At 31.4% G+C, this 27969-nt stretch overlaps 1 protein-coding gene across 1 annotated transcript; it reads left to right on the top strand.

Moving 5' to 3' along the window:
- LOC129220216 (replication factor C subunit 4-like) lies at positions 1-27969 on the top strand. Its single transcript, XM_054854581.1, has 12 exons — positions 1-56; positions 4326-4472; positions 5843-5921; positions 6016-6095; positions 11402-11518; positions 13665-13734; positions 15616-15689; positions 19132-19252; positions 20351-20476; positions 23014-23094; positions 26049-26165; positions 27861-27969. Exons 2-12 carry the CDS (start codon positions 4342-4344, stop codon positions 27957-27959), a joined length of 1095 nt encoding a protein of 364 aa, XP_054710556.1. The 5' UTR covers positions 1-56; positions 4326-4341; the 3' UTR covers positions 27960-27969.

Genomic DNA, 27969 nt, shown 5'->3' with positions numbered 1-27969 from the left:
ATTTTTGGCGGTTTGTTTTGGTTTCCACGAGATTCTGTGATTAGAGACACTGACAAGTTCGTACTTTTAATTTTAAAGTATTTCCTGTTGCTTGTACCGTTTTCTGTTGGTCTTAATAAATGCCCAATTTTTGGTTCTTTAGATATGCTGGCTAGTTGTATTGCCATACGACAGAATGCCTTAAAGCATTTCTTTCTTTCAAATGCCTCTAGCTTCGTCTGGTTCATTTCTTTACAGCACTTTCTACTTGGGGAGAAAACTGATTGATAAATGTTCTATTTCGCACTCCTAAAGAATTTTACGATGTGATAAAAAATAATAAATGAAGGGTAATTCCATGATACGGTCAACCAGATGATCAAATTTTCAGAATTAAAGTTTCTAAACAAATAAGGTATCATTTTAAAGGGAAAGAGTTGTATATATTTTGAAATTCCTGTCTAAAATTTTATGGCTTTAGTTATAAATATGTTACAGGAGGTTAAACTAAGGTCAACATCTTGAGTATTTTCAAACCATATTTGGCGACTCTCAAAGAAGTTCCATTTTTTTTGCAAAAAATACATCCCAATATTATGAATTAAGATGAATAACCATTTAATTATACAATATGTTGCTGGTGATGTTGCAAAAATGTGTCAAAATATAATTCATTTTGATTTGTAAATAAATTCCTCTGGGGTACATTAAGTGTTTTACGTCCAACACCAAAATGTGCAATTAATTATGCTGAGCCAATAATTTTAAAGCTACATGCATGTATTTTCGGGAACAAGCAAGATTTTCAATGTCATTGATGTAAACTATTTTAATTTTCTAACAAGTGAATATTTTTTATTAAAATCTAGGTGTCGGATGTAAAATTTTTTTACGTCCCACACTGTTACATTCCTTTACAGCATATGTTTTCAACTATGTTTCTCCTATTTTTGCCTTTCAAAGTTAAAGCAAAACATGCATAAAAAACAACTTGCTGAATTTACTGTATATACAAATGGGTTGAATAGGGTACCAACAACACTAACAGTACCACAGTGCAAAATTAATTCAAACTGTTACTTATTAATTTTATCACGTTCATAGTAATTTTAATGTAAGCAAAAACACTCAGATGTTCAATTTAAGTTTTGTTGCTTACAAATTTTTCTTTATTCTTATGATACATTACATTTGCCTTATTATTACAAAATCATTTTAGTATGACACAATAACCAGAAAAAAAAAAATCATAAAGTTAAGTAGTTTTGAATATGTAAAGTCAGTTTATTCCACTTAACTAACTGTTAATATTTTTTATGGAATACACAGCTCAAAAAATAGAGAAAAAGGATGAAAAGTGAGTATTAAATTTTGCAACTTTAATTTATGAAGTATTGAAGTATATGAAGTGAAAAGGAGGGCGCTTGAAAACAGCGCGAGCACCGAGACCACAGGTCTATTGTACTGTCCCCGCTTAGACTACTAAAGGAGCCCAGTAACAGAAATAAATCTCAGCAGTTGCCTAACTGAAATTCTAGGCAGTTCCCAGGGATCTACATAGTGGTATCCCAAGTGCTCAAATCTTTGTGCAGAGTAGAAGTCACATTCACATAGCACATGAATTGAGCTTTCATCAGCCATATGACATCCTCTACACGAAGGGTTGTCGGTAACACCCATCAGATTAAGGTGCCTATTAAGAGAGCAGTGTCCAGTTAGTAACCCAACAGACTTGATCTCATTCCTGCTCAAGTTAAGCAGTTCCTTAGACCTGAGCCAGGGAGGCTGCTGGTTCAGAGTCTTGGCCTGTCTTTGAGACTCGGACTGAAGCCACAGGCCATATGCTTCATCCATAAGGAAGGTTCTTTGCAGTAGTCCTTACTGCATTGTAGGGCAGGCAATGACAGGCTCAGGTTCCATAAACTGTTCATTAGAGCCCTGTTTAGCTAACGGATCTGCCAATTCGTTACCTAAAATGTCACGGTGACCAGGAACCCAGTAAAGGGAAACCCTATTACTGCCAGCTAGTCTTACCAGTGCATTATGGCACTCCTAAACTGTTTTGGTAGTAAAACAGTTACGATTGAGAATTTTTAACACAGCTTGGCTATCAGAGAATATTCTGATAACCTTCCCGCTTAGGCCTCGATCTAGGCAGTTGTTTACGCAAGCCAATATGGCTAAAGTTTCTGTCTGGTAGACATTAGCAAGCTTCCCTAAAGAGAAGCACAGATTAGTGTTATTGCTGCTGCAATATGCACCAGAACCAGTTCCAGACGCAGTCTTGGAACCATGTGTAAACCAGATTTCGTGTGCATTGCCAATGATATCCTGTACATCCTTTCATTGCTCTCTGGACGGAAACACAATGTTATAATTGGCATTAAAGCCGAATTGTTTTAACATCCAGTCAGAAGGCATCATAAAGTAAGGATGCTTACTAGTCTTTGCACACAGTTTATCGTACAGAGACAGGTAACGAGGGGACTTCCAGAGACCTATGAGCTTGAGGCGGTATGCACACAGAATCGCCTCCATTTTCACTTGCTTATGCAACGGATTATGAAGTATTACACCTTATGAAATATTCAATATTGTTTAAAAAATACGTAATTAAAATTGATAATTGTAATCAAAATATAATAAGCCTTTGCACTTCAAGAGAAATAAATAAAAATATTCGACTATGTTTGAATTTTATTAATCGATTTTAATGATGATACAATTATTTATCTGTTACCACTTGAAAAAATTGTAAATCGTAATGATATTTTAGGGGGAGGGGGGGGGGGGGGTTCAATTTAAAAAAAAAACTAATTTTTTCTTTTTTTTGTTTTGACTTGTAGTTAAACATTTCAAAATTATATTCCCCAAATTTCAAATTGTTTCGAGCAAAATTCTCAAAGTTATCAAGTATTCAGTCTCTGCTCCTTCAAACTGTAACTCTGACAGCTGCTAAAGAATACAGTAGTTCTGACAGCTGCAGAGGATCAGAACATCAGTGCTGATTGCTTATGGTTAGTTGAATATACTATAAATAAATAATGAAAAAAGAAGAGGCTAAGGAGATTGAAGCTGCTGCAGGGAGTACTTTATAGAGCTGGAATTGATGCTTTTTAACTTCTAAGATTTTAAAGTTTAAACGCGTTTTTCTCAAAACCACTTTTTCAAAGTCTGTGTTCATTCCCATTATGAAATCAATTGACCGATTCATTTCAAATTTAGTACACACATTCTGCATATAAAACCTCCCCTCAGTGTTGAGTTTGAGTTTTTTTGTTTTTTAATGGGTTTTTAACTAACAAAATAGTGGAATTTTTCATAAAAAATAGCACTTTTAACTTCAAATGGCTGCCAAAAATTTTAAAGTCAAACAAAAAAATCTGAGAATGTAAGGGGCAACATTAATTAATGCTTTGACTAATTGGCTGTCAGGGCTCGTTGGACCAATCTAAATTATTTTAATTCCATTAATATTTTAAATTTTTATTTGTGTCCAACAAATTTCACCTATAGTCTTAAAAATCCTGTAATGAAATTATATGGTACTGTCATATTGAACAAATTTTATTTCAGCCCAGTTGACGGAATTGTCCAATTTAGTATAGATGAAATTGAAAGAAGATAAACCTTATTTATGCCTCTTTTAAAATGTCTGTAATTAGTATACACAGTTACTACTTGGACGCTTCCATCAGTTAAGGGGAAAAGTTCAACAATCCGACCAAGAGTCCACTCTAGTGGTGCAGCATTTTCTCTGAACTGGAGCAATGTCGCCAATGGACTGATCACATGTCACTGTTGATCAGTTGAGATGGAAGTAAACCTCTGGTACCTAGATCCGATGCATTTTCAGTCCCAGAGACGTGAAACCACTTGACTGATGGGATTGTTATCTGAATTTAAGACACTCTGTTTGCAACAAATGTTTGCCATTTATATGGTTCAGATAATTAAAAAGATTTAAATGAAACTCATGGTAGAAACAAACTGTTTATTGAATATTTTGATGAGATAAAAAATGAAAAGTTAAAAAGCGGATCAACAAACCACAACTTCGCCTAAATTGTTCATTCACCTAGATTTTTTTTTTTAATTTCACTTTTTCTGTATAATATAACAGTAATCTTTTAGTAAAATTGAAAGAAAAGGTTTTTTTTTAATTGTTATTATCAATTCATTTGGTAGTTTCAGTTATATTTGGTGTTAAGACTAAAATAGGGCTGTATGAATTGGGTAATTTTTGCTGTAACATGAATCGAGTATATTAGGACTATATCGCTGAAGTAAAACCATGTAATATATGAAAATTACCTTTTGTGAATTAATTTTACTTTCACTTGCAGATCATTTTAATACATCATGGATGCATTTTTAAAAGGCTATAAAAGTGGAAATAAACCTAAGGTGGCTGTTGCTAAAATTGATGGTGATGGAGTCTCTCAAATTGCTTCTAAAAAACCAAAAAGACCAACACCCTGGGTTGAAAAATAGTAAGATCTCCTTTTTCCCACAATCCAATATTTCTCATGCTAGTCATAGCAATGTCGTTTGTCGATTTTTATTGTATTGCTTCAATTAACTTTTTTATTGATTCAAAAATTTAGGTAATTGCTGCATGCCCCTTTACGATAATACTATGCACCCTAGGAAAGCGTGCCCCATAAATTGGAAACCACTGTATTAAACTATTTTCACAATTTTAACATAAAATAAGTTTATGAGAGAATTTATGATTTTTGAGCAATCACGATTGCTTATTGTTCTCATTTGACCGTTTTTGGTGTCCGTGCCTTTTTCAACTTGGACCAGAAGCCTTTGCAAAACCACCGCCCACTGTCCTCTGCTGGCGGCGCTGCGCAGCTGCTCCGGTTTTGAGCTATCCGCTTCTCCTGGTTGGAGGCGTCCATGTCCTACACACACGCACGTTCACACACATACACACACACGACTTCACACACATACACTCACACACGCCTATGTACATACACACAGGTCTACGCACGCACACAACTATGCACAAGTAACCGCCCAGGAGAAGAGGCAGACTTGGGGGGGAGGGGGGGACAGGAGCCGTTTCTAGAACAATAACTCCAATGAGTAGGGTCCTGTCTCAGTTTGTGATTGCGAAAAACATACTTTAAATTCAAAATTTCAGAATTCAAATTAATTTTCTTTTTTTTTCTTTGTGCTGGAATCTACAAAACTTTTTAAATGCTAAATTAAAGTTTTTAGAACCAACAATTCTGAATTTTGTGATAATTTTTGTGACACCCACTCAATTCCTATCGAACAGCTGAAATATTTCTAAAAAAAAATTAAGTAGCCTGTGTAGATTGTGATTTCTTACTTGAATGATTATAAAAATTACTTAATAATATGGTTATATGTTCACACTTGTTCACCTTATGGAAAATTAATTGTTATAAATAATTCTTCTGTTATGTGAAAAACATTTGTTTCTTCTGTGAAGTCTGCTCAAAGTAATATTAAATTTTAGCTTTGAACTTGTATATACGAGGCAATGAGAAGCAAAGGGATGTTAAGTGCCAAAATTAAAAATTTAAAGATAACCAGTACAAATGGTAGGTGAACTTCTCCTCTGTCTTAGGGCAAGAAATAGTACTAGTAGCTCTGGTAGGTGCTGCTCTTCATCGAGATTTAGAAAAAGATTTCAATGAAAGCCTACCTAGGACCTTATCATTAAATACGTTTTACTCAAAAATTGAAAATGCCCACTTACATCTCACTGCCTCATATGTTGTGCATACTGTTGCAGATGTCACTCATTTCCACTCTATTTAAAGAAGATAATGTTTCTCAACTTTTTTTGAATTAAAAGTATTTAAAAAAAAATTTCCAGCCGACCAAAACGTATGGATGAAGTTGTTTATCAAGATGAAGTGGTTGCAGTTTTGAAAAAATGTTTAACTAATCCTGAGGTAATATTTCAGTGTGGTTGACTAGTTCTATTCTAACAACCTAATTTTATTTCTTTGGTTTTGTAATGGAAAATTCTGTTGGTTTTTTTTTCAGCTGCCAAATCTTTTGTTTTATGGTCCTCCTGGTACTGGCAAAACGTCCACTATTCTTGCACTATCAAGGGAGATTTTTGGGTGAGGTTGTTTTTTTTTTTGCATGCTTTATTTACTCATAAATTAAGTGTTCATGCTTAGTATTGCTCCTGCTTCTTAAGATTGAGAAACATGTAGATTATAATAAAGGGCTCTTACTTTTAATTTGAACCTTTAGAACTCTGGTGTAAGTGAACATTTTTTGTCTAACTATGTGGCGTATATATGTTTTCATTCTGGATTGGGCCTATATAACCAAGCTCTTCCACTTTTTTTCCCCCGTGATTTGAATTTTTTACTGGTAAGCAATAGTGCCAGATCTTCAATTTTTCCGAAGTGAGGCAAAGACTTGATACAGTTGACCGATTCATCTTCCTTCCTGATTCTTCATCAAGTTTTCTTCCTATATTTATTTATTTTTAAAAGCAGAAAAGGCTAGAATTCATAAAAGTAAGAAGTTTAATACTGACAAAGTCTTTATGCGCGACTTATTACTTGAAGCAAAATGGATACTTAGGAAATCCACCAGAAGATTTTCGAAATTGAATTTGTAAAACAACTTTTTTAGTTGATTTTTTGGGGTAGTAGAAGCAATGGGAGATGTTTGTATGGAGGAGGTGAGATGCAAATACTTCAACACTAAAGCTCAACTCAGGACATGTTGGCACTGATAGAAGGAGGGGAAAGGAGTGAAGGTTCCTTTTTGAATATTATTCCAGAGTTGCTCCTCGCTATAGTGCCTAGAAAGAGTAGTGTGCCGATCGGCGGGGAAAAAGTGAGGTCAGATCTGAGGAAAATCCAGGTGGCGCTACACTCGAGTAGTACGTTATGCTCCTCAATCAGACTCGTTTTAAATCAGCGATTGCATGCTGATTTCGCAGTTTAAAAGCCCCGTTTTTCGGATTAAACTTATTTTTGCGCATAAGACAAATTCTGTAATAAGTGCTAATTGTTACATGGGTGTTCGTTTATTTTTTGAAGCATATAAAATTACCTTATTACCTTATTATAAAACTACCTTACTTCAATGAAAATAGTAGACTATAAGGGCCCATTCATTAAATACGTAAAGGTCCCGAGGGGGAGGGGGGTTGGAAAAGCCTCTACGTACCCTTACTTGGGGGGGAGGGTCAAACTCATTCTTACATAATATTTTCCAAGTCGATATTTCACATTAGAAATTGCGCGGTCAAGTGATTTGACAGAGATTATGTTCCATTTGCGTCTGGAAGGTAAGAAACGTGTTAGGATAAGATGTTTTTTTATTTGTTTTACAAAGAATTTATAGTGTAAAATATAATAAAGGAGTCGCATTGCGTACGGCATGTTTTATTTGTAATTAATATTACATCAAAAAAAAAAAAAAAAGTCGAAAAAACATTCAGTTTAGATTCTTTTCAGTAACTATTTCTTTACGCAAAAGGTTTAATTTAATAATGTGAATTTAATAACGATTCCAGTGATGTAACGATTCAAGATTTGTTATTTTATCATTTTGAAAAACAAAATAGAATCTTACATAAAAATGGGGGGTGGGGGTGGGGGGGGGTGAAAATTCTTACGTACCCTTACATGGGGGAGGGGGGTCAAAAATTGCCATAATCATCCTTACGTAATTAATGAATGGCCCTTAAGTATTCAATAACAGCGCGTCTCTTATTTCTCTACTAATAATAAAAATGAGTCTCTCTGTCTGGATTTCTGTCTGGATTTTTGTCTGGATTTCTATCCGGAATTCTGTCTGGATCCCTGTGATGCGCACAGCGCCTATACCGTTCGGCCGATTTTCATGAAATTTAGTACAAAGTTAGTTTGTAGCATGGGGGTGTGCACCTCGAAGCAATTTATCGAAAATTCGATTTTGTTCTTTTTTTTATTTTTAAATTTTAAAAACAGTTTCCGAAGTTAACTGTAAAGGTTTCGAAAGTTTCGCCTTATTCTTAATTTCCTTAACTTTTAATTTGTTTGATAAATCCATTGATTTTTTCTTCAGACGGTAAGTTACTTGATGCATGTTTTTAATTTTTCCGCAACCATACTTCTTTGTAAATTTGCTATATTTCTTTTGTTTTTCAGAGCTCTCTGTGTCAACAAATATTTACGTTTCTTTTTACAAAAATTACAACTTAATTTTTCACTCAATACAAAACCTTGACATTTACAGTGTCTTAAAGATGAACCATCAGCAAAATATTCAGTTCGTTTCATTACAGGCAACACAAATTTGAATTCCTCTGATGTACCCATCCCATTGCACACGATTCTAGCTTCAACGTCAATAAAAAGTTTTCTGACATCCGACACTGATTTAAGAACAGGATAATCTACTTTTACACCTTTGACTAAAATAGTAGCATTGATTTGTAAATTTTCTTCTACTTCAATAATGATCTTTTTATCGTCAATATTATTTTCCACATAATTTTCATTATATACAAAAACTACAATATTTGGAGATTTTTTAAATTTCATACAAACCCAATATTCGTTAGGCAAATTAATATGAACAATTTCATCTATAATAGATTTATACGTGGTTATTTCAGTTTCATCTGCGGAAAGATCAAGTTTTATTTTTTTTCAAACAGGGAACATTTTTCTTAACTGCATAATTCCTGATGGACCTTTGCTTTGGTATTTTTTTAGTAAAGTATGTTGGCAGATTTGGGAAAATTGTCGGAATTGCCTCATCTTTCAAAAAAGGTCTTCCTCGAGGAATTAAAACTTCCTCACCATTTATAATATGCTTATAATGCGTTTCAATAAAATGTTTTTCGAAATGCAGAGCACAAATTGAGCAATATTTATCAAAAACTTTATCTAACCTGGGAATTAACGAGTTCCATTTCTTTAGTTTTTCTTCATCTGCTGGAGCTTTAAAAAGCGAAACTTTTTCTTTGCATGTTTTGTATCCACTTTTGCACCCTGGTACGAAACAAGATGAAGCTTTACTTCTTCTAATATTAAACTTTGATGCCTCCATTAAAAGCCTTAAACGCTGTTTCATGAAATATTCACGAAATAAAGGTAAAAAAGAGAAACGCGGAACTAAATTGTAACAAAATCGCGCGTCTACTAATGTAAACACCGCGAAATTGAACGTACAACTCGACCGCACTGCCCCCTAGCGGTTTTCATACATTTTGTCTTCAAGAATCGAAGGGGAAAAAGCGCCGATCGGCACACTATTCTTTCTAGGCACTATATCCTCGCTTATATTTGCCCTTGATCTAATTTAAACTTTTTGGTAGCAACTATTTGATGTTCCCATGAAGCAACTTTCTGTAACACTGCACAGCAAAACCTCCCTTCCAAAATTCTTCTGACACCATTCTTGCTATTTCTTATGCAAAATGACCCCCTGAATCCAAATATGACCACAATTTTCCTCCAACGTGTCCCACTTTTTAGAAATGACTTCCTCCTCGCCCCGATTTTTTTTCAGTTTTTCACAGTTTCATAGCCATTTTTATTTGGAGAGAAAGAGAGCATTATATTAATCATTAACATTCTTTTGAGGGATAGGGAGGTGCAAAGTTCAAAATCATGAACATTTAGAGCAAGTTCATGGACCCATGGAAACCCCCTCTCTCCTAAAATGTTTTAAAAACCATCAAAGCAGATCTTTTTTTTCTAGAGGTTTTTAAAAAAAAAATTTTCATTTTTTCGGTGAAAAACCAAAGTACCGGTCTTATTCCTATAAGACCTGTGTCCAAAAAAAATTTGATGGTGTAAAAAAAATTCAAAAAAGTATTGGAAGCGTCACATGTTGCATAGTTAGAGTTGTATTGCAGATCTTCAGTGAAGAACCTTCATGTGTTATTTATATTTATTCAAGTTATATTCGCAGGTATAATTAAGATTAAGTAAATTTATTTGTGCTTATAATGCAGCAGTAATGTATACATTTATATTTCTGGAGTTGCACCGCCCCCGCTGTTTATCACTTCTTAATATAATGAAAAACAATGCAAGTGGTGGATCCCCAGAAACATTAATATGCATTAATGCAATATTATAAGCAATTACAACTAATTATAAGTGTCTTTAATTTGTACGTTCCATCAGGGATAATATAATCCTCATCTATCATCTTGCTTTTCTTTCCACCATAATATATTTTATTTATATAGCAAAATGTCATGCCAGGCTGTTAATTTTGAAATAATCCTGTTTAATTTGTATTTTCTTGGGCCCAAATAGAACTAAACCATTCCACTAGCTCAAATTCAAGCACAGAAAAGATTTTCTGCTTTTCATCATTTTTTCACAACACTCTGCAGAAGATTTTTTGGATTTCTGCTCATCGTTTTACAATTGTGAATGAAATTAATGTTGAGACGCATGAACATTTTGGAAATTTTTTTGTGGCCTAACTTTTTGGTCAAACTTATATAAAATATTAACTTTTTCACCTACTTGAAACTATTAAAATTTTTTACAGTTTACCATACTGCATAAGCAGAGGCGTGCACAGAAATTTTAGGGCCTATCATTAATGAATTTTACAGGCTCCCCTCCATCTTCTTTACATTTATGTCCTACACAGATTTCACCCCTCTTTTTGAAAATCTTGGGCCCCTTCAGGCTTGGGCCTGGGCCAAAAGGTGTCCCTTCTCCCCTTCCCCCCTGTGCACGTCCCTGTGCTGTGCATAAGGTGATCAGTAAGGACATAGTCTGGCAAAATTGGAATGTGCCTCAAGTTACTACCAACTTATTGGAAGAAAATCTTTTACAGACTCCCAGAACATAAAATTAGATAATTTCTGTACCTTTAGGGCCAGACTTACATAAGTCCAAAAATGATGATTTTCAGGTTACTACTACATTGTTTGTAGAATCTTACTATGTATTGAGCCATAACAAGGTAATTCTAGAAAAAAACAAAAAACAAAAAAAAACAGTGTTTTAAGATCGTGAGTCAGAACATTTGTATGCATCAGACCAACATTTTTATGCTCTCCTGCAAAGTAGTAATAGTGTAACTTACGTTAGTCTGGCTTTGATGTCCAGAATAGATGTCTGGATATGTATATCTTGATTGATAGAATGGGTGTTTTTCCCCCCTTTTAATTGTAAGACCTGCTATATATGTTTTGAAATAGAATAAGAATTGAACCTTAGATGTTTGTTTATATTTGTGCTACTGCTTTTTGACTGAAATATTTTGATTTTGTACAGTTATTTAAATTTGAAACAATCTAATTTTATTGTTCAGATGGTATTAGTCATTTGTTTGCCTTCATCCATTGACATATTTATAGAACATGACCGTGGCATGATCTCATCTCTTGACTATTATCTATCTTATTTTTATATTTAGTACAGGTTTCTTTTCTTTAATTTAGGGACATGTTCAAAAGTCGTATCCTGGAACTGAATGCATCTGATGAACGAGGTATTCAAGTTATTAGAGAAAAAGTGAAATCTTTTTCACAACAAACTGCAAGCTCTGTTCGTCCAGAGTAAGGATTTATAATCTATAAAACGTAGCCTACAAAATTAAAATTTCTCCTTGTATTCAAAATTGGTTATTTTAAAAATAATCTAGGCAATTTTTTTTCAAGAGAAAAACATCTATGTTTTACATACTTCCCATTTGGTCTTTTTATTTTCTGAACTTAATATAAACTAATGTTTTTTTTCGTGAACAGGGCATAATGTTCTTTAAAATTTAACCACTCTCATATGCAAAGATGCATTAATTATTTTTCATATTTAAATGAACCAGAAATGTTCTATATCTAGCATGAGTTTTGAATAATCATTTTAAAAAAAGAAAATGATTCTTCAAAACTCGTGCTAAATATCGAAGATTTTTCTGCTATGCAGTCATATTTATATAAAGTATACGTGTTTTACATCTAGCGTGAAACTTTTTAAAGAAAGGTATTTAAACTCAAATAATTCCTCAATAGTTTAAATGTTCTATGATGATTTTTACTAGTTTGTTAGAATTTTGCATTTGTTATCGGCATATTGCTGTTAGTTGAGTGTATTTTATTTGAGTGCATTCAAGGACGGTAGCCTGAAAGACGTTAGGGGTTTTCAAGTATCACCAAAAATTCAATTTAAACTTTTTATTTTAATTCAAAATAGGTTTCAAACCGAAATTATGTTTGTGTTGTGGTCTATTTTTCAAACAATAGCAAGATTTACATTAATTTTAAAATGACTTTTGTCCTGACCTGCCATGATGACGGAAAATACATGAGTTTAGGGAAATCCTGATATAAAATGCTTTTGAAATTTTGCGGGAAATAACAGAACATACCCCACAGTTTCCTTCTAACTATGACCTTGAATGCAGTTTTTATTAAAAATCTGGAAACCCACTTTTTTTTTGTCTTATGTTTAAATGTACCAGTACTGAGAAAAATGATTTCTGGCTATATTGTTATTGATGATTGGTTATGTATGTACAAAAATTTTCTTTTCATACAAATAGAACTTTTCGCTCTAACTTTTGCCATTTCATGTACAGTACCTATGAAGTGAAATATACAATCTTTTTTCATTCTTAACTGGAATTTAAATATGCTCTTTAAAACCAGTCAACCCTCGTTTATCGTGGTTAATTCGTTTCAGCCTATACTACGATAAGTGTATTTCCGAGAAATAGGTTTCTTTATTTATAAAGCAAATATCTTCCTAGTTAGAGCAAAAGAACCTTATTTACAACCTTTTAATTTTTAAAAAAAATAAATAATTAGACTCCTATTGATATGAAATAACGTTCTTTAGCCTCTATTACACTCATAATAATCAATATATTACACAAAATATGAAAAAGACCCTATTAGACATTATTATAACTATTACATTTTCATTGTTAGTATTGTGCATTGAACTAACAGTGTAACATGATTAATGATGAAATAAATGCAAATGAGTGACAATATTTCTCCAGCCTGGGCTCTGCATTATTTCCCCTCTGAAATTAATGTTTACTGTTTGAGAAGCAAGAAGTTGAGCACTATTCACAAACATATCTATCCTCTTTCAATAATACAGTGATATACACTCCCCAAGTGTTGAATGGTTGAAAGCGAATATAGATACTTTACTTTCTGCAGCGTTTTTATAATCCCCTAAACCCTTTGTCAACTTCCTAGAATCCCTAAGAAGAATTTGCTTTGTTAAAAATCAGTATTTTTTTACTTCTTTAAATGAAAGAGGTAAACTGAGACCATTATAAAAGCTAATAAATAAATTCGATGGAAAAGTTTGAAAAACGCGATAGACGAAGAGCGATGTGGTGAGGGACGACTCTGTTACAATTTTTTGAACATTTGTGTGAATTTAGTGAAATGAAAATAAGCAATTTTTAAGAATTTGTATAAATTTATGGAAAGAATGCTGAACATTGAGAACTGTTGCAATGTTTCAATGAAAAAGACAAATAAATTACTATTTTTTCTCCTTTCCAAAATTGATTCTCTCCATATATAAAGCTTGGAGTAAAGTCTATTTTCTGCTTAAACATTTGAAATTATTCAGGTATGTGTGATTTTAGCTGTATACATATGAAATACCTTTTTTAAATTAAGCTTTTAAATTTTTTTTGTAATTGCCGTTACATTTTGTTGATTATGCTTATTTTTGTTTCAGTGGAAAACCATGTCCACCATTTAAAATAGTTATTCTTGATGAAGCAGACTCAATGACAAATGCTGCTCAGGTATTTATTCTGTACTTTTAAGTTGTTTGAAGAGATTTAAGTTATTCCTATGTTATTTATTATTCATTTTAGGATTTAGAAAAAAAAAAAAATCTGCTCATTACAAGAGTACATCACGGAGTGCAGAAAATGTTTTTACTGCCAATACTTCCCCCAATCTATATGAAAATTTCCCCAAGATTTTACAATATGTTTTATGTTTCAGATAAAAATTCATTCCTATTATTATAGGTATAGATAATTTTTCGGAAAAAAATTGCATCTTTAAAACTAATAGAATGAACTGGTAACTTTTAGAACTAGATATCTAAAAAGTAAATTAAGCAAATACATGCAAGTTTTAATTAAAATCTCCTATCTAATATTTATTATAAAATGTAAATTATTATCCAACAAATAGTTAATGAAAATAAAAAGAGTGGTGATGCAAAAAAAAAAAAAAAATACGTTCGAAAGACACTGGCGAAAAATATTGGAAAATTAGAAATAAAAAAACATTGGATCTGCAAAATTTTCTCCAGATAGTTCAAATTTCCCCCGATCGTCGTATTGGACATTCTGCACCCATGGAGTACATTAACATAGTTGTCTCCGCATGACAATATCAAATGCTTAGCCCATCATGGCAAAAGAAAGCCATTTTTACTTGTTTTTCAAATATTCATCGTTGTGCTGCAGTAATTTAAAAAAAAAAAGGAAATCAGTAAGATAATGTTTGGAATTTTTTATTGGGAGGGGGGGGGGGAGGGTAGTTGGATTTTTATTGATGACTACATGTATGTATTTGAGTATGGTTACAATGTTTCTAAACATCAATTTTGAAACAAGTCCAAGGGTAATTCATAGATGCCAGAAAATATGTTAGATGATTTGTTTAAGGACATAAAAAATCAATGGCTATAAAAAAAAGAAATACTCTGTTTTATACACTGAAATTTAAGTGCCACTTTTCCTTCCTGAAGATGGAATTTCAGTATGTTTTAAAGTCACTTAAGAACTAAAAGTATAATAAAACCAAGACTGTATCCTGTTAATGGTCAAAAAAAGTTCAGTCTTGCGTTTTGTAAAGCGTTTTGCCCATGTGTATATATTTTTTTGACATTGTCTGTTTGATTTTTCTTAATTACTTCTTTGAAATTTTAATATTAGAGTACTTACTGCATTGTTATATTTCTTCATGGTTGTTTTATTAACTACAAACTATTAGCCAGTATAATATTTTGTAAGTAATATTGCATAGAAGCTGCAAATTGCAGTTCTGTCATGTTTCCTAGATTTTCAGTGTTCATGTTTTGTCAGTCATGCACTCTGTTTTTATATATTGGGACAGTACTATTTTCTGCAGGTTTTTGAGTGTTCCTTTGCTTGCACCTAGAGATTAAACTTGTACAAGTTTACTAAATTGCTGTTGGTGTGTCTCAATCATTCAGCTTTGGATTTAGAGTTTCTTTTCGTAAACTAGATGAAACAATGAGCAACAATCATGCATAAACAGCGTCTCTCTCTTTTTTTAAATAGCTGAAGAAAGTAAACTTACAGCTTAACTTGAAATAAATTTTCCAAATGAACTAGTATGTAAGACATAAAATATATTTATTTACATTATAGAATTATCATTTAAATTAATTAACAGCTGCAATGGACTAGCTAAAGCAAAGTTTTTTTATTTTTAAATTCAACTTTGTGTATAAAAAAATGGAACTTAATTATTATGAATTAACTCAAAATATGCTACTTTTCACTAACATTTTTTCAGCAATGTTCAAGAGATAACTAGAAAGTCTAAAAAGTGTTATTTCCTGAATGATTTGTTTTAAAAATAACCATCATATATTTTGTTTTATCAAGCCTTTTACTTAAACCTTTTCTAAAACATTTCAGACGGCATTGAGACGTACAATGGAGAAAGCTAGTAAATCCACAAGGTTTTGTTTAATTTGCAACTATGTTAGCAGGTAACGTTTTTTAAATTTTATTTTCTAATTTATTTTTATTTTTGAAAAAGAAAAAAAACATTGGAACTGATGTCATATACCCCACCCTTGGCGACTTTTTCCTGTTACCGCCAAGAAAGCGTCGCCAAGAAAACGATGTATGACGACATATGTCATACATCCTTTTTAGCAATGCTTTTTTTAGCGCCAACAGGAAAAAATCAGATAAAAAAAACACGATCAAAGCATTTCAGAACACAATATATATAAAAACAACACAAAACTACAACAAAAAACATCACGAATATACGCTTCAAAAATACCAGAAACTAGAAAGGTTTTGTACACAAAGAACAATTACTAGAAAGTATTTAAAATGCTTAAATTGACAAATTACTATAACAGCTCACCAATGAAATATGTGCCAATAGAAATAAAAGCTATTTTACAACATGCATTTCATCGAGCAAAAACTTTTCTCACACTCTGCTAAAAAAAGAGCAAAGCGATTAAAATCCGGATGTTTAAAGCGGAAAACATCCCCAAAATCCATAACTATTTCATCCAAAAAAGCGCTTAGTTACTCAAATTTCGATGTATGAAAAGTAGAAACGTCTCAACAAAACATCCTAAACATAAACAATACAAAAATACCATACATTTATTTGCTATACAGACATGCTCTCAAAATACCTATTATATTTTACATAAAATAACACCTTTATATTTTTATAAAATGCTGGGGTCAACTTATTTTCAGAAATTCAGTACCTCAGGGATTCACGTTAATAGAATATGTCTAAATAATTCGTGGCATCTATAAGAATTAACTTTTAGAACAAAATAACTGTACTATTTTTGCAAAATTAATTTATATACAGTAAAAATAAAGTTAAAAACTACAAGAACCCCTCAAGGATTTGTAAAAAAACAAAGAATTTCGGAAGTGAGGGTTTTTTTTTTTAAATTCTAAAATAAAGAACTTTCCTTTTTATAGTATAAATCCTCACACTCAGTCCAAAACAAAGCATCATATGACAATGGCACGTTACAGATACACACCACGTTGGAGTTAACTTTTAATTAACATTCAAGTTTGAAGAAACTGGCATTTTCTAATGTTTTTACTTCAAAACACAACTACTGAATTTAAACTAAAAATCGGATGTCGCCAAATGGGGGGGTGGGGGGGGGGGTGTATATCACATCTGTACCAAAACATTACTCCAATTCAAATTATGGCATGTTAAGAGTAGTTATTTAAATTTATGAGATAATGGTGACTCTCCTCCTTCCCCCTAACATTTTAGTCAAAGCAAATGATCTCAAGGGGTTTGTAGCATTAAATATGCCTGTTTTTTGTAGCTGCAGTTGAAGACCCTTGAAATTGACGCTCAAAATTCAATTTCCTGAATCTATATAAAATTTTAATATTCACACACTACACAAAAGAAAAAAAAGTTCCTGTATAACAAATTTACACTTTTTAAGGGAAATATTTTGGCAAAATTCGAAACATAAATTGATTTAATTTTTAGGTTTTGGTTTAGCTGTAAAATATCTTTTCATTAATTTTCACTGTTGCAAGAATGACGCTGTCGAGATACAAGCTTTAAGTCAAAGTTTTGAATGTTGTGCTATATTCAAACAAAACTAGGTTAAAGTTTGTATCATTGAATGGAAGTAAACTAATTTCTTTTTAATGAGTGTGTTTATTTCTTTTTGTCTCTCACTTCAGTTGGAAATGAATTTATAATCAATCTCCTAGTTTATGCTTGTTTATTTGGCATTTTTACTATGTCAAGCAAAAGATATGCTATTTTAAAGCGGTTTAAACAAGGAGAATGACAGTTTGTTTACTTGATGTACCTCAGCAAACAGTGTTTGATACAATATACCATTTTAATGATCCTGAAAATGATAGTCGAGATCCAGGAAGTGTACAAAATGGTACAACGAACACTTCTGTTAGTCGTAAGGCCAACAAAAAGCCAGTTCAATGAAATCCTCGGGTTTCCATGGGAGAGGTCATTGGTGAAACGGGAATATGTGACCAATCAGTGCAGTTAAGAGCAAAAACAAAGCTCAAACAGAACTTTTACAAGTTCAAAAAAGTTCAGCCTTTCACTGAAGAAAGTAATCCAGTAAGGTTTCAAAGATACCAAAAACTTTTGAATCTGGCTGCAAGTCACCTTTGGGGAGAGATTCCTTTCACTGAAGAGCAGCTCTTTACCATTCAACCAGCTTATAACTCTCATAACGATAAGAATTGTTTTTGTAGACACTCCATGCACCTTGACAAATGCTGAACCTTTCCAAAATCCAAAGTTGGTTTTGGTGTGCGGCAAAATTTGCACAATTGGTCAAAAAAAAAATAAATAAATAAATAAATAAATAAATAAATAAATAAAAATAAAAATAAAAATAAAATAAAAAAATAAAAAAATCTGGTTTTTGTGAATGAGGGCATTAAAATGAATCGAAAAGTGTACCAGTAGAGCATTTTTGAAGCTGTTGTACTTCTGTGAGACTGAACATTCCTTTTAGAAGTTCCACACCAGTTTACTTTTTTAAAAAGACAATAGTGCAAGCCAAAAGTGCAAGGTGAATTTTCCTGATATGATATCTGTTGAGTGGGCATCCTACTCGCTAGACCTCAATCCCATGGATTACAGTGTATGGGTTATTTTAGTGTCTAAGGTCTGCCCTAGATCACACAAAAGTTCAAACTCTCTAAATCTGTTTCTTTGGTGAAAATAAGATAGATTAAAGGTAAAAGTCTTTCGGCCAATGACTGAAAATATCAATTGGTTGATTTTTGTGTAACTGCAAACGGCGACAAGTTTAAAAACAATTAAATTTTTGAATCACTTAAGGTCTACTCATATTACTATTTGTTGCGTTTTGTTAATTTATTTATTTTCAATAAAGTTGAATGAAAAATTGCTTGTCCCGTTTTTTTTGCCGCACTCTGTAGAAACAGAAGACATATTAGAGAAATGACTAATGCTCTAAGTATGTGGTATGTAACATTTTTCTTCCTTTTTACTTTTTTTTTGTGAGTTTATAAGTAAAATATTTTTGTACCTTCAACAGTCAAGTTAGTGTGGCAACCAATAAGTTTAAAATCCTCTTTTCATTCTATTTTTAATTAGTTTTAGTCGTTTTAAAACAGACTTCTATCTTTCATGGATTGTTAAGAGAATGAAACGAGTATATATGTATGTGTAATGGTAATAATGTTCTAATTTTTAGTTGTTTTTGCTATATGATTTAGTAGAGTGTCACATAGTTTGTGCTTCTTACAACTTATGTGTAGGTTATTTATTTACAAAATTTTATTCAGTGGTAAAACATTTGCTATTCTCATCCACTAATATGCTGATTGCTGAAATTGCTGTACTTGTTTTCTTCTTCAGTAAAACTCCAATGTGCTAAAAATACTATGATTTAATAATTTCAGAATAATAGATCCTTTAACGTCCAGATGTTCCAAGTTCCGTTTCAAACCATTATCTAAAGATACATTAACAGATAGGTTGAAATATGTAGCAAGTGAAGAAAATGTTACATTTGAAGATGGGGTAAGTATATTTTTTTTTAAATAAAGATTCATCTCTAATGTTTTTACAACATTGCTTCTACATAAAATTAAGTTAGAGAAGATTTAAAAAATCTTATTACAGTACAGTTCTAAAAATTAAACTGTTTAAGATATTTCAACTGTTATTTATTTTATTTTTTTACAACAGCTGTTTTTTTTTTATAAAGTTCAAGCTTTGTTTTTAATTTTTGAGTCGAACTGCACCATGCTGCTGTCACTTGCTGATGAGATAAATTTTCTTTTATCTACCAGTTTGTTGGCCCTCTCAGCTTCAATGAGATGACATCTGCCTCCAGCTCAGTTATTCTCTATTCCATGCTGATTAGTTCTAATAAGAACGAAACTGCAGACTCTGGAATTGATAACCGTGTTGTCTGGTATATTGCATGTAATAACATACTTTAACAAAAGAAATAATACTTTTTTGTGGCAAATTTGAAAAAAAAATGAAGTGTATTTCTCTGTATTACCTTGAGTAACGTTACTTGCTTAGCCGTATTGCAACAGTAACCTAACTTAGCACCAATAACTTTCCCTTTTCAATGAGCTCCCAAAAAATAGACACTTTCCAAATGTGGGTCAAGTTACTAGAACTGGCCAATTTGGAAATTGAAGAAAAGGTTTATCAATCAATTTCTAAAATATTCTATTTTTCTGATTCTATGTAAAATATTTGATATTTTGGAAGCAATTGTTGCCCCCGCCCCATTCTCTGGGTAACCTTGTCCTCCTTGCCTCTCTCTAGATATGCTATAATTACATGTTGTACTGATGAATACTTAACCAGTATCTTCAAATTAGGCAGTAAATAAATGACTGACTTAAAAAAATTTATTGATAATTAATAAACTTTAAAGCTAAGGAATGTTGCAAGTTTATCTGCTTTTTGAAGCATAAATTCTTTTTGTTTTTGTTAAATTTCATGGTGCATATTTCAAAATTTGAATTTGTTTGGTCTTAAAATATTCCTCATTTTGTGTCAGTATCAACTTATAGTTTTAGTTGGTTCAGATATTTTTAATGTAAAAAAATATATGATGTGTACAATGTAATTTAATGTTGCGCATGGTCAAAACAGGTTCTAGAAGCAATCATTGAATTTTCTGAAGGCGATCTTCGAAAGGCCATTACCCTTCTTCAAAGTGCTTATCGTTTGAAAGGAGATGAGGGAATCACTGTCTCTGACATTGCTGACATAAGTGGAGTAAGTATATAAAATTTGTTGCATGTTTTATGATTTAAATAGACCTAATCAGTGATTAATAATTTCAATTGTATTTATTTACTGTCAGAACATAGGGTAATTTTAATAAAAACAGGATTGATAATTTTTTTGGCTTTATTCCATCAACAATGGAATGATAGTTTGTAAGCTGAAACTGATATGATTTCAACTGCATAACCTAACTAAATTGTTCTATCAAAAATTAAATATTGTATCATCAATCTCAGATGAGAACTGTTGTATAGATGTTACGTGACATTTGTGTAAAAAGTGTAATATTCGAACTTTTAATTGACATGTGTTCGTAATTTTTCATTTCGAAATTGGATTTTGGGACTTGGAATCCTTAGCTTATGCAAAATTGGTGTATTCAAGGCAACCAGTGTAAATCTATTGAGTGATAATGTATTGTGATTTATAAGGTTTATATGTTAATTATGTACAAAAAAAACCACTTATATACTTTTTTACTTCGATTTAAGGATTTCCCCAATTTGATTGTACATTTGTCTAATTAAGATCTGACTGCATTGAATGCCTATGCTCCTCGATTTAACTACATCCTTGATTTAACAATAACTTTTTCCAGTCCCTTGACAATCGTTAAGTCAGGGTTATACTGTAGTATGAAATAATTTAAAATTGTAGTAACAAGAGGGATACTAACATACTGACAAACTTTTTTTTTTGATATACCATTTTTTTTCCTTCTGATTTCCTTAACTTATGACCATATCTGTAAATGTCCCCCCATCTTTTCCGCCTGTGTTACAGCACTGAAATATGTGCTCCCCTCTCTAGACTTAAAACAAGTGTAACTCGATCTGAAAAAGAAAACTGCGAAAATTCTAACTTATTGTCAAATTTGAGCTTAAAAAAGTTTTATTTTAAACTATCTTAAATCTGAAAGTATGATTTTTTAACTTTTTTATTTTCAAATTAAGCCTTATACAAAACAATAAACTCTTGATTATCCGTGGTCTTTCTCACTTTCAAGAAAAAGAAAGAAAAATGTGTGGATGATTAACTGAATGTAGGTAAATGCATCCATTTTAACTTAACAAGTGAAAAATTTATTTTTAGAGGTTCATATTTCTTTCTTCCCCTTCCTTCCTATGACATCAAATCTTCGAAGGTCACCTGGTTTGATGAAACCTGAATTTTAGATCTACACCACTTATTTCTCTTGATAAAACCTACATCAGATTTTTGGATCTACACTACTTACTGTTCGATTCTACTTGATTTTTAGATCTACACTATTTACACCGGTAAACAAGTGACCTGACCAGTTTTATTTGATAAATTTCCTCTCTATATGTTTTTGGTGTGACTTAGCTTGATATATTTGAATTGACCTGTTTGCATGTATTGCTCATGTGGGAGTGTTATCTAATGGCGATAATGAGCAATCCTTATTTAGTTTTTGCATACATTTATTACATACACTGTAGGACAAGATCCCACTAGGCTTGACGGATGTACCCTCATTGGAATTTCCAAAATTTTTTACCATAGATGAAGAGTAAAAGTTGTAAATAAAACGCAAAAGTAAGAATTTCTACCTCTTTCATGTGAACTAATCAGGGTTGCCATAGGTTGAAAGTTGCCTAAAAGTAAGTAATTTACTCTCATTGATTTCCGAAAATCGTTATCATAAATGAAGAGTAAAAGATGGAACTAAAACATTTAAGTTATGTTGCCTCCCTTTTTCAGGTCCCTAATCAGGGTTACCCTCATTGAGTTTCCAAAAATTGTTATCATAAATAAAGAGTAAAAGTTGCAAACGAAAGGCTTAAGTAAGATTGCCTACTATTGTGTGTGAACTAATCAGGGTTGCCTGGGGCTAAAAGGTTTCCAAAAATGAGTAAGTTATCCTCATCGAGTTTCCAAAAATTGTTGTCATAAATGAAGAGTAAAAGTTGTAAAGAAAACTTAAAGTAGGTTGCCTACCTTTTTCGGGTCCCTAATCAGGGTTGTCAGGGGCTGAAAGGTGCCAAAAAATGATTAATTTATCCTCATTGAGTTTCCACATAAGTTATATAAACAAATGTAGGTAAAAATATTACAAAACTGACGCTATAGGGTTGCCCGAGCAAAAGTGGTCCAATCATCAGGTTGTCGCTATTCAAAGTTTCAATAATTAAAACTTAGCTTACTGTTATTATTTTAGCTATAGTTTGAATGCATGCAAGTGTCACTGATTTTTTTTTGAGCTCTTGCTTACACTAACATAATTTTTTTTTTACTGCAGATTTTTTTTTTTTTTTTTTTTTTTTTTTTTTTTTTTTTTTACGGTTACACTGCCACCCTATTCCACTGATAATTGTTAGTGTACTGTATATTTTAATGCTTAAGGTTTTTCAATTTATCACTTTCTGAAGCAAAATTCAAAATGCTGTATGCATTTTTCTCATTACTTAATAAACATTTTCAAAACATGGTTAAGAGTTTGTCATTATTAGAGTTGTGTTTTGTGATATGTATGTAGTGGTAACATTCTGCATTTTTTCTAGGCTGTTCCATCTAAATGGATTAAAGGGTTAATTACTGTATGTGAAACTGACAGCTATGAAAAATTGGAAAAGTTTGTCTGCGTAAGTACTTTTCATTTAAGAGCTCATTATGTATGTAAGGTATTTGGTATAAGTACTTTTATAGCCATCAAAATTTAAATAAAATTATTTGTTAGTTTTTTTTAAATATTTTTCTTTAGTCATATAGAGAATGGTTCTAATTTCAAAGTATATTTTTTTGTAAATTATTATTAATCAAATAGTTGTTTGATGAAATCAAGTGTGTTGCTTATTTAGTCAATTCTAATCCCACAAATTGTCCATACTAAGCACAAAGTACTTTTCTCTACTATATTAATAAAATGTTTAGGTTTTTATTTTTATTATATTTTTTTTTTACCTTTTTATTTCTCTTTATTTTTATCTTCATTTATTAATTTTTATTTTAGTGAAATGCTATGTTTTCTTGCTAAATGTATGTTAAATCACAATGTTTCAAATGCCTTCAATGATAAAGAATATTTTTACCTTTTCATTTATGCAGATATTGAAAGTTTTTATTAACTCTATTTTTTGTCTTAAAGCCAATATTTAAAGAAAGATTTTTGTGTCAGTTTTAAAAAGAAGATTTTCACTTGTAATTACATAGATAAGTTTAATAAAAGCCAGCGGTATTGACTTCATTGCAAAAGGTTTATAATATTACTTTTTAACATGCACATTTGCAATTTGTTGAAAACAAAACACAGTTGATTTTAATGTTGATATTTAGGCAGCTGAATTGAGACAGCAAAAGAACTTTATCATGAGTGTTCACAATGGTGTTAGAAACAAAGCATTGCAAGATGTTCCCCAATACATGTCATCAGACTGAAAGTAGGGAATTAACTCTCTTATTATTCCAGAGTGGAGCAAAATCACTCAGATTTTATTCGTAGTGAGGTGTTAGATTGAGAATAAAAATGGTTTTCGATGTTGGTTTACATTTGATAAGGTATGTTAAAAATAAATCTCTTTCCAAGAACTATGTCTAAAATAAGAGGAACCATGAATGAATAATTACATGAAGTATTCAGGGTTCGTACGGGTCATGGAAATCCTGGAAAGTCATGGAAAAAAGATTGACAAATTTCAGACCTGGAAAAGTCATGGAAAATTAATATTTTCATCAAAAGTCATGGAAATTTATTTTAAGTCATGGAAAAATGTTTTGGGCAGCAATAAAGTAACAACAGCTAAAAGAGCATTAGAAATCTTGAGTGATTTAACAGTAGTGCATGTAAAAGCTGTTAATACTTGAAAAATGAACATTCCCAAAAACAAATCTGAGTTTAGGAATCTTATTGCATCTGCTTCTGTGTTACAGCCACTCGTCTTTTTCGTAATGTAATTTTACTGCCGGGACATCACTAATTTTGTAATTCAACATTATTTTCAGCACTTCTTACATGTTATATTCTGTAGTAGTAGACTTGCATGTTCTTGATTTTTCCAACACCCATTCAGAAAACGTAATTCAATTACATCCGAGTTTATTTCAACCACTTGTAAAAAAAATAATAAAAAAAAACATTAAATTTATCAGAGTTTCTCTTAATCATTTGAAAGCTTTCCAAAGTAAAGACTTTAGTCATAGAAATAGGGATATTCTAATAGTCAAACAGTGATGCCTAACATACAGCTCTCAAAACTGACCCCCCCCCCCCCCCATGTGGCCAGCTGAAATATCTGATTTAGAAAAATGAATTTATTGACACTGTGGCTTTACTCCAATGAACAAAAATGGTACTGTCAAGTTACATGGATGATTAGAAGCACTATTGATACCAAAGGGCAATATTTTATGAAGTAAATTTATTATTGGAAACTTAATAATGACTCTCAAACTTTGTCCTATTCATTACTTTTTATATAATTGCCATATTTATTAAATATCTGTTAGGCAGTTAAACATCAGTATATTGTTTCACTATATTTTTACTTTGCTTAAATTTATATAATAAAGACAAATAAGAATAGTTTATTAGTTTCTGCAGTGTGCACTGATATGTTTTCAGTCACAAGTAAGTGCTTCGATGAAGTAGTTGCAGTCATGTAAAAGTTTTGCTAATGCTCGTTTCCGAAAAAAATTGGCAAGTTTGACATTAAATAGTACTATTCTCTTTGTGTAAGAAGGTTATGAAAATTTTTATGAAGTCATGAAAAAATCTTGGAAAAGTCATGGAATTTCTTCATCCGAATAGAGTATGAACCCTGAGTATTTAAACTGTATTATGAATTTAGTTCTTTAAGGTTATCTTCAAAATATTGTACTATCAAAATCTTTAAAGCAAATAGTTAAACTAGATTGTTAAAACTAGACTAAAAATAACTATATTGTTTCAAATTGTATCAAAGAAGCAAAACGATTTTTGCTTAAAAATATTTCATTTTTGCATTTACTTATAAGTAGTAGTTTTATTTATATCGTAATTACTATTTGTGATATTAAACATTAAGGGCATTAATTGAGACAGTGAGAAGCAAAGGGATGTAAGTGGACATTTTCAAGGTTTGAGTAAAACACGTTTATAATCCTTCAAGCTAAAGTTCCAGTCCCCAGATAGGCTTTCATTGAAATTTTTTTTCTCTTGCCCCAAAACAGAGAAGTTCACCTTCAATTTGTACTGGTTTTCTCCTCCAAATTTTAAATTTTGGCACTTATATCCCTTTGCTTCCCACTGCTTCAGTAATCTGTGTTTCAAGTTTGCCTTTTACCACACTAAGCTATTGTTATTGTTAAGTGAAGAGTCCATCTTAATGAAAGTGATCATTGTTTTTTACAAAATGTTTGTGTATGGACTTAACTCCAATGAGATTAAAACTTTCAGTCAGTGATCTTCCATTTTCAATCTCTTATGAATGATTAAGTAGAATATTCTTATTTCGAAGAGTATTTTAAATTTGTAGTGGGTTATTTTTGTTTTTTCTCAGTAGATTTTTTTATTTCTAGTTTGCATCCCTTAAAAGTATTAAAAACAGGTATTTATTTTTAGGATATCACATATGAAGGCTATACTACAGGGCAAGTTATTAATCAACTCCATGATGAAATTGTGTTTAATGATAAACTGAATGACAAACAGAAATCTGCAATTGCTGAAAAAATTGCAGTAAGCAATGCTTTTTTTGTATCAATTTAAAAACAAAAACTTCAGATTTTAAATTATATCAATTGATTTTGTTGCAAAATTAAAGCAAAGTTTTTCTCTTTTTTTTTTTCAATATAGATATTGAAATACTAAGTCTTATTAGGATGTACAAAAATGTTTTCTGTTAAGTGACATAAAGGTAAAGTGCAGGGAACTAAGAGCAGGGAGCATAATGCATTCTTTAAAATGTTAAAAGATGAGCATTATCAATCAAAATAGAACAAGAAGTAAATTTCCATTTTCAGTCTATTTTGTCTAGCTTATGTTCATAATTTTTGCATTTAAATATATAAAGTTTAGTTTTTTTGTGCAAAGAAAGCAGTGTGAAAATGTTGTCATAGGCAAGGAAAATTTTTCTTTTTGTATACAAATGTTTATTTTAAGAAATATGATTTTTTATTGCATTAATTTATATCTTTGTGATATAAAGTTGTAATTAGAGCTAAAATAAAATTTTACTTTAATAATGAATATTTTAGCATTGAAAAAAAAGTAGCATCATCTATTCAAAAATATCTATAATAGGGATAGCATATTTTTACCAAATGTCAAATTTGGCATCATACTGCTGAAATCATTTAGGTGATTAAGATAGTATGGCTGAATTTGGAATTTAATTTTTAACTGGAGATAAAACTTATTAAGACACTTTGAGATATATATAATTGTATTCTTTAACCTTCAACCTTTTAGCATTTTGCCAATGCATTTACCCCCATGTTTAGCTTTTATGCTAAATAACTTTTTAAAATCGCCCTAAATCTTGCATTATGTATATTGTAACCTGAGAAATAAAAAGGTTGGGAACTGTAAGGTCTAGTTCTTTGTTATTTAATCTCTCTTTAGATTGATATGTTGCATTTAAAACCCATGCATTGCTGGACATATCAACTAGTATCTTATATAATTAAAAGCTGAGCGTATGTATCTATGTATGTACCTATGTATCTATGTCCAAGTTTCTCTTCTCCCGAACGACAGTGAACTGACCATCGAACCAGGTATCGATGGATTCGTAATCTTTCCGTATTTATGTTTGGCTGTTTAACATAATTCTATGATAATTAGCGGAGATATCATCTAAAAAACTATTTATTTTTAATTGTGACACTTAGATTTCAACATAAAATCCCTATTTTTAGAAGGCTTTCCTCCATTCAAATTATTATTCAGTGCTTCATCTCAACTTTCTGCAACAATGCTTTTATTAAAATTTATAGCATGAAGAAAATCATTGAGACGAAAGATCTGTTGCCATTTTTTTTTTTTTTGAATATGAACAAGTAAAGTTCTTGCTTTGTTTTAAAGGCTTTTCCTGTAATCAGGGGATTTAAAATGTTTACTTTTTAATTATTTTTCCTCAATTTGTCTGCAGAATTTTTTTGTTTGTTTAAGCCTGAGTGTTGAACATGCATCACTTGACATAACTTTTATTTTCGAGGTGGGACCGTGCAAAGCCGGGCGTCGCAGCTAGTAAAGGACTATAAAATATGCAGTTAATACAAAGCTAATATTTTATTATATCTCTTCTCAACTTCCTTGAAACATGTTTTGAAATAATAGTTGGCTTAATTTGCAGAAATGCCTTAGTAATTTAGTATCTATAAACCATGTTTTGTATATTTAAATGTTCTTAAAAATTGGGATTTATTTCAGGTATGTGATAAATGTCTTCTTGATGGTGCTGATGAATACTTACAATTGATGAATTTATGTTGCACAATTATGCAACAAATGTGTCATTCCATTGATTGATGACTTTTTA

This window comes from Uloborus diversus, chromosome 4 (assembly GCF_026930045.1).
Source record: "Uloborus diversus isolate 005 chromosome 4, Udiv.v.3.1, whole genome shotgun sequence".
NCBI classification, from domain to species: domain Eukaryota; kingdom Metazoa; phylum Arthropoda; class Arachnida; order Araneae; family Uloboridae; genus Uloborus; species Uloborus diversus.
Note: the sequence above shows the minus strand (reverse complement) of the source record. Positions and strands in the feature narration are given on the sequence as shown.

Coding starts and splice junctions, on each gene's coding strand:
- LOC129220216 (XM_054854581.1), top strand. CDS start 4,342: ATGGATGCATTTTTAAAAGGCTATAAAAGTGGAAATAAACCTAAGGTG. Junction 13,735..15,615: donor CAATGACAAATGCTGCTCAG/GTATTTATTCTG, acceptor AAAACATTTCAG/ACGGCATTGAGACGTACAAT. Junction 20,477..23,013: donor ACATTGCTGACATAAGTGGA/GTAAGTATATAA, acceptor CATTTTTTCTAG/GCTGTTCCATCTAAATGGAT.